Source organism: Cicer arietinum, chromosome 7 (assembly GCF_000331145.2).
Source record: "Cicer arietinum cultivar CDC Frontier isolate Library 1 chromosome 7, Cicar.CDCFrontier_v2.0, whole genome shotgun sequence".
In the NCBI taxonomy this organism is placed as follows: domain Eukaryota; kingdom Viridiplantae; phylum Streptophyta; class Magnoliopsida; order Fabales; family Fabaceae; genus Cicer; species Cicer arietinum.
In genome coordinates this window covers 27,791,250-27,804,175 of record NC_021166.2, presented here as the reverse complement: position 1 = coordinate 27,804,175, position 12,926 = coordinate 27,791,250, and the positions used below count along the sequence as shown (strand labels likewise).

Here is a 12,926-nt window from a genome sequence, read left to right as displayed (position 1 = left end):
AAATAAATAAAAATGATATGATATTTTTTGGATTTTTTTGAAGATATAAAAAATAAAAAAGTAATCTAAATAAAGGAATTTTGAATTTTGAGTCAGAAATCCCGTAATTAGTCCCTAATAATATATAGCAAGAATAATATGAAATTGTGTGCTTTATATGATAAAAGATATTACCATCAACAATTAATTTTTAATTATTCCTACATTCAACTATGAGTTCACGTGAGTTTATGGTGTGGTTATATATGATTTAAGGGGAAAACATATAAGGTTTAGGAAGGAAAACATCTTTCAGTTACTTATCAACTCTTAGATATAAAGATACACATATTCATGAGTATAATATTACTCGTGGTTCATCAATTGAAGGGTATGCATAACCTGAAAATAGTCAAATGAATAATCAATCATATGCAAGCTAACTGTATCATTTCATCATGAACAATTACATGCATATATTGGGAAAACACTTAGGTCAAATTATGATACAATTATATAAGTTAAAAATACATAATTAGATGACTTTCTAAGTTAAAGTACTCAAAAAATGAAGTGTGAATCAATTCTGGTGTCACAGGAATCCATTAAGGGGTGCAAAGACTGCATGATTCGATTAATGCACTATGTGAATCAACTAATCTCTATCCAGAGATATTCATAAGTCGATTAATCTTACAATGATATATGATTGTACACAATCATAATAAGTTAAGAAATAAGTAATGTAATAAACAAATAAGTTAAATATTAGTCGTCTCACAAAGATATCAAATATAACAATAGCCAAAATAAAGAATTTGTAACGAAATAAATAAAGAAAGGGGTTTTTAATTGAAAATAAATTGAGTAGTTATAGAGAATTATCAATTAATCGAAACAATCAATCCATTAGTTTAAATAGTTCTTTGTCGGAACTCTATCACAGGTTATAAATAAACATCCATTATATGTTTCTATTCTTATTTGGTCATAAAACTAAACAAACAAGTGTCATTTAATTTTACTTAAATTCTGACTGATTAAACATCATAACGTTCGATTAATCATAGTAGTGAAATAACCTAAAAAATACATGATTAATGTCATAACAAAATGCAACAAAACTCATAACTAAGTGTTACAGATTCTATCAATTTCTATTCGATTCATACCAAAACAAGCGTTCAATGTATTTCAATTAATCTCAATCAAAGATATAAATAGAAATTGGTACGATTTAAGCATCATAACATAAATCGAATTCATACATAAAGGACATGCAAAGATGAGGAATTGACAAAAAAAATAAAATAAAACATAAAATGAAGTTGCATTAAAAATTGAATCTCAAGAGTCTAAGAGAGTATCCTTAACCAATGTATTGATAAAAAGTTTTAGCCTTCCATGGAGGATGATAGCACAAACCGAATTTTAGGATTTGCAAAATATGACAAAATGCGCCTCAAAAGACTCTCATATAATTATTTATAATAACCTAAATTAACCAAAAGAGCTTAGTGCGAAATCCGTACCAAAGTTGGCTCTAATGAGTTTAGCAGTTCAATAGTAACTAATCAAATGACAAAGTGATCCAAAGTTCAAAATCAAATCATCAACTTCAGCAATAAATCATTTTGATTATCAAGATGTCTGAACCAAGCTTTGTGTCCAACATAGAAATTGTAGCTTTGCTTCTTAGCTTTCCAACACATCATAAATCCCAAGTTATGGTTTGCAGAAAGAGAAAGTGTCAAAGAGGTTAGTAAAAACAAAAATTACTTAAGATAATAACTAAAGCCTAATTATGACATAAAGATGGTAAACATAGTAAAAAGTAACTATTAGACAAAAAAATTGAAAACCACAAAGTACAAGCTATAACAAAGTGTATCAAAATGTGTTGATTGTACACTCAAAATGTTGATTCATTTATAGAAAATCAATTTTCACCTTTTTAAAGTCATTTTCATCCAATTCAAACATAACACAATTCAAATTATATAGTCTCAATGGATTAAGATTTTGGTCATTTTAGTCATTACTCTACTTATTTTATTCCGTTTTGTTTCTTAACCAATGAAATTTATCTAATAAGTGCATTAGTCTCAAACATCAAGATTTTGATCATTTTAGTCTTTAGACGGCTTATTCTAATTCGTTTTGGTTCTTAGCCAATGTAATTCATCGAATAAGTGCATTAGTGTCAACAGATTAAGATTTTTGTCACTTAGGTCTTCACTCGCCTTATTTTAATCCATTTTTGTTCTTAGGCAATGTAGTTCAACAAATAAACGCAATAGTCTTATTAATTTAGATTTTGGTTGTTTTGGTCTTCACTCATCTTATTCTAATCCATTTTGGTTCGTAGTCAATGTAGTTCCTCCAAAAAGTGCATTAGTCTCAATGGACTCAAATTTTAGTCATTTTGATCTTCACTCACATTATTCTAATACATTTTCATTGTAAGCCAATGTAGTTTATCAAATAAGTGCATTAGTCTTAATAGATTAAGATTTCGATCCTTTTGGTCTTTCCTTGGCTTATTTTAATCCATTATGGTTCTTAGCCAATGTAGTTCAACCAATAAGTGCATTACTCTCAATGAATTAAGAATTAGGTCGTTTTTATTTTTCCTCGGCTTATTCTAATTCATTTTTGTTCTTAGCCAATGTAGTTTGTCCAATTAGTGCATTTGTTCAAATTGATTAAGAATTTGGGTATTTTGGTCTTCCTTCAACTTATTCTAATCTATTATTGTTCTTAGCCAACGCAGTTCATCCAATAAGTACATTAGTCTCAATGGATTAAGATTTTAATCATTTTGGTCTTCCATTGACTTATTCTAATTCATTTTAATTGTTATCCATTGTAGTTTATCCAATAAGTGCATTAGTCTCAATGGATTAAGAATTTGGTCATTTTGATCTTCACTCAACTTATTCTAATCCTTTTTTTTGTAAGTCAATGTAGTTCATCCATTAAGTTCATTAGTCTCAATGGATTAAGATTTTGGTCATTTTGATCTTCCTTTGGCTTACTATATGTCAATAGACACAAAGTAAATGATATACAAATTGTTGTAATCTATGCATAACTTAACAAATGAGTCTCATTAACGATACCACAAAGTTCGATAAGGTAATTATCTCATTTGGGTTTTAGATTATTATTGCAAAGAATTGTGGATATTATAAGATCAGTGGGAGTAAGTTTATATTTATAGTATAATTTGTGGGATTTGCTATATTTATATAACAATATATATAATTGTTGCACAAAACCGAGATATCTCTAACAGAAGTTTAGCGATAAAAGATCTTGCGACCGTCTCTTTTGTATTAGGAATTGTGGTACTTAAAGATATTCTCATTGTATCCTTGGGTTATTATAAAAGAGCTATATCAATAAAGTTGTTAATATATTTGACGTAAGAGTCATTATACTATAGGATACCTCAATCACTAAAGGGAGACTATTTTAGTCTCAATTTTTGCCAATTCAAAAATATGGAAATTCATAAACTTAAGTATTCTTGTATGTTTTAGTTGTGTAGAGTCTTATGAATGATATTATTTATAAGCATTCATAAATAACTTATATAATAAGATCATTTGGCATATACTTGAGCAATTCATGTTTGAGTGTTGACAAAGACAACCATAAGAATTATTTAAGAGAACAATATAGTTTATGCTCACAAATCAGAGATCTTACAATTTGAAAATTATCAATATGTTCGACTCTAATATTTTGGATGTCTACGTAAAGTGGACACCTTAATTCACAAAATAGTTGATTTATTTATGACACTTGGTTGCTTATATTACGACATAGGTCAATTGTATAATGCTTCAACAAACTTTTAGAAAGTGTGTTGACATTTATGATTTTGTTGTTGAAGAATTGAACATATAGAGACATATTCTATACTAGCTAACCAATTAAGCACACAAAAACACACACAAATGCATCAAAATAACAATTATTCATGCACATTTAACATTGCAAATTGCATCTAGGATTTAATATATCAATGAAAACACTCCTTTTAATGAGGTTCTTTAGAGTAGTACCATTATGGAGGATCTTCCATATTAGGCTAACACATGTCTCGAAACATGTTTCACAATTTATTCCAAATCAGTGCTTCCACCAAAATAGAAGAGATTTGTGACGAAGTCGCTTCTTCCCAAGATTTGATGGAGTGGTAAGCACTTCTCACACGAAAAATTCATGTTTATTGAGACCCCTACAACCTTTGGTTTCTTTGAACGGAAGTAGGAAGTGGAATATGAAGAGTCTAAGTACTTAGAGAATGTATGTGTTTGTTATTCATTAGAGTTTTGAATAATTTTCAAACACGAATTTAAGTTGAATATTTCTTTTTTTTTTAAATAGTTAATGTTAATAATTAATTGTTAATTTTATTATAAAAAATAGTTTAACATGTAATCTGCCCTAAACCACCTTATGACTCCTATCTGAATTGAAAATTTACCATATATATTAATAATATTATTTTATCTTTGATATTTCTATACGTTGCAGAATTTATGTTTAATAATAAAATAATAATTATCTACTTGTCACAACTTTTTTTATAAAAGTTAATTTTATAGCACGAGTATAGAAAAAAGTCGTATATTAGGAATAAAAGCGTGTTTGGACGTGATAGTTTTCTTGGATTATTATACTTTTTCATAAAAGATTCTTATAAATTGTTACTTATAAATATCTTTTTTGAATATAAAATAGCATAATCTGTCTTATAATAATTAACTATATAGCTTATATTTAATGGAAATTAAAGATTACATTTTAATTTTCATGAGGTTTTTATTATGGTAAAACTCTTTCGAAGTAGGATAATTTTTTGCATTAAATAATTTAGATAGGATTTAAAATGACATAATAATTTGCTTAATTTTAGTTCCTTAAATATAATATCATCTTTTACTTAATACTTCCTTAGGGTCAAATTTAAAAGAAAACAACATGTCACTTTATCCATATGTTCTAATTTAATTGATATTCGTCACTTTATCTATATGTTCTAATTTAATTGATAAAATATCGATAAAATATATACCTTAGGATCAAATTCGAATTTAAACCTTACATTTATATGTAATTTTTTTTATAATTTCATCTAAAATAAAAAAAAAAAACATCGCTTTAATTTTAAAAATAAGTTTAATTTTTCAATTATTATTATAAATATCACTTTTAAATTATTATTAACTATTTTGCATTATAGATGATTAGACTACATTCATAATTAATAAAAAGTAACAAGAAAAATGATGTATAAGTTGTTGAGTTCTTTTTAATTTGTTTGAAATGACTTAATGTCACAATTATTGTTGGAATGATGAATAACCGTTTTTCCTTTAAACTATTAATGAAGCATCAAGAAATTCTAAAAACTAATATTAAAATAAGCTAAGGAATGAACCAAATTCCATTTCAAAATGACCTTTAATTCCACTGTCTAATCAACACCTCCTGAATTGTCAAATGCGTCAACCATATTCCTTTCCTCTTACTTCTGTTGCTGTTTCAATATTTCTCCCTCAAAACATATCATCTTATTTTATCTTCACCTCCCAATATAAATACTCACAACTTTTGAACCTTTTCTCCATTCATTCATTTCTGTTAGTATTATCTCTTTCACACAAAACAAACACAAAAACTACACAACAAGAAACAGAATATAAAAAATTCATATTGTATAGTGAAGCCTGAACCAAACAAACAACATTAACACCAACAACATAAAAAATTTGATAATCACAACTATGGCAGAAGAACAATTTCAAGGAAGTGGAAATTGGTGGGAGACTCCAGCTAGAAACATGAGGTTTGAAAGTTGGCAACAACAACAACAACAACATCATGATACTATGTCTGCTTCAGGTAGTTCCTCTGTGGTTTTCCATGATACCCTTAAACTTCAACCTTCAGATTCTTCAAATTCCAACAATGACTCCAACTTGCATATGATGGATTTGGGACTTTCATCTCAAACCATTGATTGGAATCAAGCATCTTTATTGTAAGTTTCTTCTTTGTCAAGACAAAGACACATACATGACCAAAATTATTTTTATTTATTATTTTGCAACTAATAATGTTAGTAATTAGTATATTTAATATGGTTAGTATTTTATTGAAAGTGAAAATAAAACTCGCTAACTCTTTATGAGTCAACTCTCCAACACCCTTACTCTAACCACCAAATCAACCCAAGAGTAAAGTTGAATCTTTCGATTTCTTTCATAGCAAAAGAGAATAATAATTTATGAGAAAAAAAGTAGTAACTAACTACTTTTATGCTTTTTTTTGTTTGATTCTGATGATAAAGAAGAGGTGAAAAATCTTCAGAGGGAAGTTTCAGGTCCATGCTACAAGAAAATTTAAACTCATCAAACACAAATTTTCAACAAGAAAATGAAGGAGTTAGAGTTGGATTGTCACATCAAGTTAATTGGAAACAAGAAAAGTTGTTTTCAACAGAATCTTCTAACAATGAATTCAAGCAAGTGAATAGAGGTTTTTCATTAGATCAAACACAGTTTAGTCCTCAATATAGTTCTGAAGAAAGTAACATGATAAGCCAAGGTTTATCAGCTTGTAGTAGTACTACTTTTCAAATTGATTCTTCAACTATATATGGTAACTCTTCAATGTTACAAGGACTTTTAGGAAATGAAACAAATCAAATTCAACAACAACAAGCTATGAATTTTCCATACTCAACAAGCTATGGTTTGACTACAAATGAGTTAATGCCTTCTTGGTCTAAAGTAACTCATCAAAAACAACAACCACAAAATAACCAATTGCATTTCACAAATAATGCTCCCTTTTGGAATGCTTCAGAGGGTACTATTAAGGATGCTCCATCTAGCTTCTTGCCTCCATTTGCCACACCGATTTTTGGTACACCCCAACCAAAGGTATCATAATTAAACAACATTTTTGCATAAATTTATATAGTTGAAAATATAAATGTCTTTATACATATATTCATACCTAATTTTTATGTTTAAACCTCAAATCTACTACACCATTTTTTTGAGAAATTGTTCGATTTTGGATGTTGTATGAATCCGGATGATTTTCTTTTCTCTAGAATGAATTACACGTAAAATGAGTCTATTTTTTTTTTGTATGAAATATAATCAATCATAAATTATATTTCTTTTATTTATATTTCATTCGACAAAAGAGTATATATATTTTTTGTTCGGCAAGTATATAGATTTTTGCTTTTAATAATAAAAACTATTCATATATGAGAATTAAAAATTTATTTAACTCTGTAAATGTAATATTTTGATATCGAGTTAAAATAAAGGGGTGTTTAATTCATGGGTTAAAACTTTAATTTTGATATATGTACGATGGTTTTGCAGAATATATCTGAAGGTAGAGACTCAAGTAGTGTGGCGAAGAAAAGTGGTAGTGAGCCTGCACCCAAAAGGCCTAAAAATGAAACCCCATCACCTTTGCCAGCTTTTAAGGTACAATAAGTGCAACTAACCTTTTAACAACAAGGGGAAGCTAGCTTTCTTTAATCTTTTTATCTTTAATTCTATATATCTTTATACTTTTAATTTATGTACTTTAGATTTATATATTTATATTATTTTTGTGTCCATAAATTAAAATGGATATGAACTTGTACTTAATCTCTTGTTCTTAGGTGAGAAAAGAGAAGATGGGGGACAGAATCACTGCACTCCAACAATTGGTTTCACCTTTCGGAAAGGTGAGTGAGGATCTCATACATTATTCTAAAATAAAATATAAAAAATTGATATACTTAATCTTAATTTTTAATTAAATATATTAATTTTTTATACAATTTTTATTTAAATTTTATATAATTTTTTGAAGTATTTATTTATGATATGATATATTACTAATGTTGTTTGTTGATTTTTGTTTTAAAATTTGTTTGGTACGTTGAGTCAGACTGATACAGCCTCAGTGCTCTCTGAAGCAATTGAATATATCAAATTCCTCCATGAACAAGTGACTGTAAGTCCAATTTCCCATTATTATATTCATAAACTTTAGACATTAGCAAAATTTTCATCTCACTAATTTTTACTTTTAAATTATACAGGTTTTAAGCACCCCATATATGAAAAGTGGAGCTCCTATACAGCATCAACAGGTAGTGTACGTATATACTGCTATACATAGTATTTTATGATCCACATCCACTTTTTTAAAAAAGGCAGCAGAATAATAATAATACCTGAGATTTTAAATTATAGTGGTGGTCACGGTTGCGTCGCTATTTTTATTATTGAATAGAATTACAATTAAGACTTATTTCTTACGGAATTTTTTTTGTTCTAAAAAGTTGTTACAAATTAAAAAAAAAATACTGACATAGATTATTATTTAGATTTTTTTTAAAAATATATAAATTATTTTGTGCTTATCTGTAGTGATGAAAATACCATTTTAAAACAACAACAAAAAATATGACTTATGAAAAATTATTTTTTTAGAAGCTATTAAATATAAATTCTCATTTAGAGCAGTTTTCAGTTTATCATTTTTTAAAAATTGCAACAAACAAATAAATATTTACAAAAATTATTAATTTAAAAAAAAAAGTCAGTTTTTACTAGAGAATGTGTAACCAACGGCTCTAAATGCAATTTCAATTGCAATTGTGTTGCAGTCCAAGAAATTTAAAAAAAGAAATTGATGTGGTAGTTTATATTGCAATTGTGAACTGTTTTTTTAACATGATAATGATTGGTTTGAACTGTAGTTATGGTTGCGAATGTGGTTATAAAAAATATCTCTGATTTGATTTTTCAAATCTCATTATCAATTATGCATCACTTCCATTTATTTGCAAGCCATTAAAATATCATCTAAACCTACAACATAAAATAAATAAAAAAGATACAAAAATAATTTGTGTAAAACTAAATAATTGTTGTAATATGATGCGTTCTTATGTGGTCCGATGCGGCTGTAGCACCCACTAAAATATAGTTAATATGATGCTTTTTAATTATCAAATACATTGTAGTTGCAATTCGATCCAATTGCAAATACTGCTACCACAATATTGCAGCCGTATCACATGATTTAGTTGATAATGTTTCTTTGTTTTAAGAAATTTGGAGATATGGGTTGATGTGCCACTCCAAATTAAGAAAGACGATATAATTTATTAAACACTTCTAAAAAAAATTACATTTATCTCTCTCTAATACTATTAGAGAAAATCAAATTTGCCACTTCTCGAATGGTATCCCATGATGTGGTGGAAAATTTGAAACCTTGATGGACTACTCCCTCATATTTTTTATGACAACTACTCCCTAATTTTTAAACATCGGGTGTTTTACATATCCAAAATAATGTCATATTTTTTAAATATATCCTTAATTAATAATTATCCTATTTGTAATTCCGAATAGTGTTTATAATATTTAGTAAAAAAATTAGAAGTGTTTGTTTATTCTATGTACTTTTACCTTAAATGACTAATGTTTTGAAATTTGAGAGAATTTTATGAAGATTTAATTTATGTAAATTGTTCATGTAAAGAAATTTTTATATTGATAATAAATTATAACTATTTGACTTTTTAAAATGTTTAACTTATATAATAATAATTTTTAAAATAATAAATATGAGTGTTTGTAATATACCGATAGTATAAAATATTTTACACTAAATTAAATTCATACTATGCATATTTTTCACTAAATTAAAATGTTTAACATATATTTAATTGTTTTAGAGCAGTCAGTCAAAAAGTAAATGTATTGCAGTTTTGATCTCTTTATTCCTATGAATTCACAAAATTAGTTTATCTATTTTAAAAGTCGACAGTATTAGTTTCTTTCAGATTTTCAAACTAAAAAAATAACAACTTAACGTATTTTAAATAATATAAAATAAAATTTTATGATATAAAATAATCTAGATGCATTAATATTTATATGTCATTAATTAAATTATAAATATAAAAATTTTATAAAGTTGTAAGTTAAGTTTTTATGATATTTTATTCTGATTTTATATATCTTAATTATTCTACATTATCGTATCATGACACGTTATTTAAGTTATATCACGTCGTTATTTTTTAGTTAAAAATTCACATGAAGAAATTAAAATTGTCGACTTTTAAAATAGAGAGACAATCTTCGTAAATCATAAAAAATAAGAAAATTATATTTATAATGTCCTGTTTTGGCCTTTTGCTAATTGCAGAATTCTGGTAAATCTAAGGAAACAGAGGGTCCAAAACAGGATCTTAGAAGCAGAGGGCTATGCTTGGTACCAGTTTCTAGTACATTTCCAATGACTCATGAACCAACTGTTGAATATTGGACACCAACATTTGGTGGAACTTTCAGATAATTAATAAAAGTTTTGAAGAAAAAAAAAAGTGGCACGGAACCAATACTTGGCAACTAGGACATGTCTTATCACAAAACATGGCCAAGTTGGTAATCATCATATGAAAGAAAAGAGACAACACACAACAAGGCCACATAAATATGTAAAGTTTGTTACCTCTGCAAAAAGAGATTATAAAATGTGTTTAAAGAGGGAGAAAAGGGTATGACCCTTTGAAAGAAAGGTCATAGAGAGCCAATTGAAGTCAAGTACATAGAGAATGATGCAGGGATTTTGGCCAATTTTGGGGATCATTGTGGAGCACATTAATTAAGTTGTTGTAATAATTGAAGGATTATATGCTTACAAAAGTGGGATTATAAGAATGACAAAGTTGCTGAATATAGGGAAGTTTCTAATTCTAAAATAGATGGGAAATTATTTTAACATAAGATAAAGTGCTTTATTAATTTCTTTTTGTTATTAAATATTTCTTCTATCTCGTAATATGAGCAGAACTAAAAATGAATTAAAAAAAAAGTAAATGAATATGATTTAAATTTTGAATCATATGTACATTTAAATTTTTGAGTCAATTTTATTTATATTGTGAGAATGAAGTATTGTGAATAGAGGTGGAAGTACCTTTAGTTGAAGTTAAAGAAATCAAATTTGGAGGAATCATTGAAATATAGAATTAGAAATGTGAGTGAGTGTGGGGATATGTTATTTGATTGGAAAACTCACTTTTCAATTGTTTATTTATTTGGAATATATGAGTGGAAGTCAGAAGATGGCCCACACTTTCCCTTTCAGTTTTTGTTTCAAAATATAGTGTAACTTTAAAAAATTTATGCATACCAAGAAAATTAATCATTAATATATATGTGTATATGTATATGTATATTGAAGATGCTTGCACACATGCTTTTGTGCTTTGTAACGAATGGTCACATAGAAGGGCTTCTATTGGAAGCACATGTAAAAAGAAGAGAAAGCCCATAAATGGTTTTATCCTTGAAGCTCTGAAAATGGTCCTTCTTTTGAATGACGTTGTGCATACGTAATTATTCCTTTTTTTTTTTAACAATTATGGTTCATCAACAATTTCTTTTCCCCCACACATTAAAATAATCTTGAGGTTAACCTTTTGTTTTCTATGAATAATAAATTTGTTTAGTTAATTATCTAGTATCATATGATCGTTGAGTGGGAGATTATTATTTATAAAATAACTTAATAAAGATTTAATATAATCATTCAATGTACAAATCATAATACGGAGTGGCTTGCCGGAATCCAAATGATATTTACTCTATTTGTATGTAAATTCAGTAAAAATGAAAAATAAATTATTAATATACCACTCATTTCTAACAAAATAAAATATTTATTTTAAAAAAGAAACCCTTTAAGAATTTGTAAAAACAAATCTAGGAGTAAAAAGCCACAATTATGAGAAAGACTTTAAGCAGTAAGCTTATCATCACACCTATAAATACGAGTAACTCTAAAGATCATTTGAGAAAATCTAATTAAACAATTTCTCCCGCAAAGCAAACATAAACATCTGGCTTACATCATAAACAAAGTGGCATTTTAGTAATAAAGATAAAAGATAAAATTTGTGCGCATGTATCTGAGTCTGGTTTTGGATAATAATCTTCATCTTATTCTAGCAATACAAAAAAATTAAAATGGTTTGATGTACTTCAAGACGATTAGGAATTTATATTAAAAACCAGTTTTTTCATTACAACCATCCTTAATTTTTTATATTTAAAGAAATAATTATTTTTCTCATACACATTATCATTCATCATCTTTACTATATGTTCCCTCGTTCCTACTCTATTTGTCATCTTTCTTCGGTAATTAAACCATTATTGCGACATTGTCATTGCCATTTCTTCTTATTGTCATTTCAGATTTGACGTCGTCATATTTTTTTATATTATTGTAGCACTTTTTTCGTTATTTTTGTTTCTCTACTGCATGCGTTCTTTAAACTTGTGATGCTTGTCTTTTATATCAATGTTTTGTTGCTTATCGTTTTTGTTGCACCTACTTCTTCGTCGAATATCATCTCTTAGTTTATTCTGTTGCTTATCGTTTTTGTTGCACCCACTAGATATATCAAATATGAAGTATGTCCAAAATGCGGTACGTCAAGGTGGAAAACAACAAATGAAGATGTACAAACTAATGAAATGGAGACTTTTGAGAAGCAAAAGAACATACCAATAAAAATCCTTCGATAGGTTCCACTGAAACCAAGTTGCAAAGGTTGTTCATGCCCTTCAAAGTTGTAGAATTAATTACATGGCACCATGAGAGTAGATTGAATTATGGTTCTCTTAAGCATCCAATTGATTTCCTTGCTTGGAAGAAGTTTGACGCCCGGTATCCAACATTTTGTTAGATCCTCATAATGTTCGATTAGAAGTGGCTTCAAATGGGTTCAATCCTTTCAAGACTATGAGTATTACTCATAGCATTTGGCATGTCATTCTGATTCCTTACAATCTTCCTCCTTGGATATGCATGAAACAATA

At 27.5% G+C, this 12,926-nt stretch overlaps 1 protein-coding gene across 2 annotated transcripts; it reads left to right on the top strand.

Moving 5' to 3' along the window:
* Positions 1-5,438: 5,438 nt before the first annotated feature.
* Positions 5,439-11,277, top strand: LOC101502076 (transcription factor bHLH123). Of its 2 annotated transcripts, none has more exons than XM_004509929.4 (7): positions 5,439-6,037; positions 6,350-6,941; positions 7,401-7,508; positions 7,691-7,756; positions 7,963-8,028; positions 8,117-8,167; positions 10,243-11,277. In XM_004509929.4, the coding sequence occupies exons 1-7, from the start codon at positions 5,781-5,783 to the stop codon at positions 10,390-10,392; spliced, it is 1,290 nt and encodes a 429-aa protein (XP_004509986.1). In that variant the 5' UTR covers positions 5,439-5,780; the 3' UTR covers positions 10,393-11,277. The 2 variants fall into 2 exon arrangements, with proteins under 2 accessions (XP_004509986.1, XP_004509985.1); XM_004509928.4 differs by having other exon boundaries at positions 5,440-6,037; positions 6,347-6,941.
* The last annotated feature ends 1,649 nt before the right edge of the window (positions 11,278-12,926 follow it).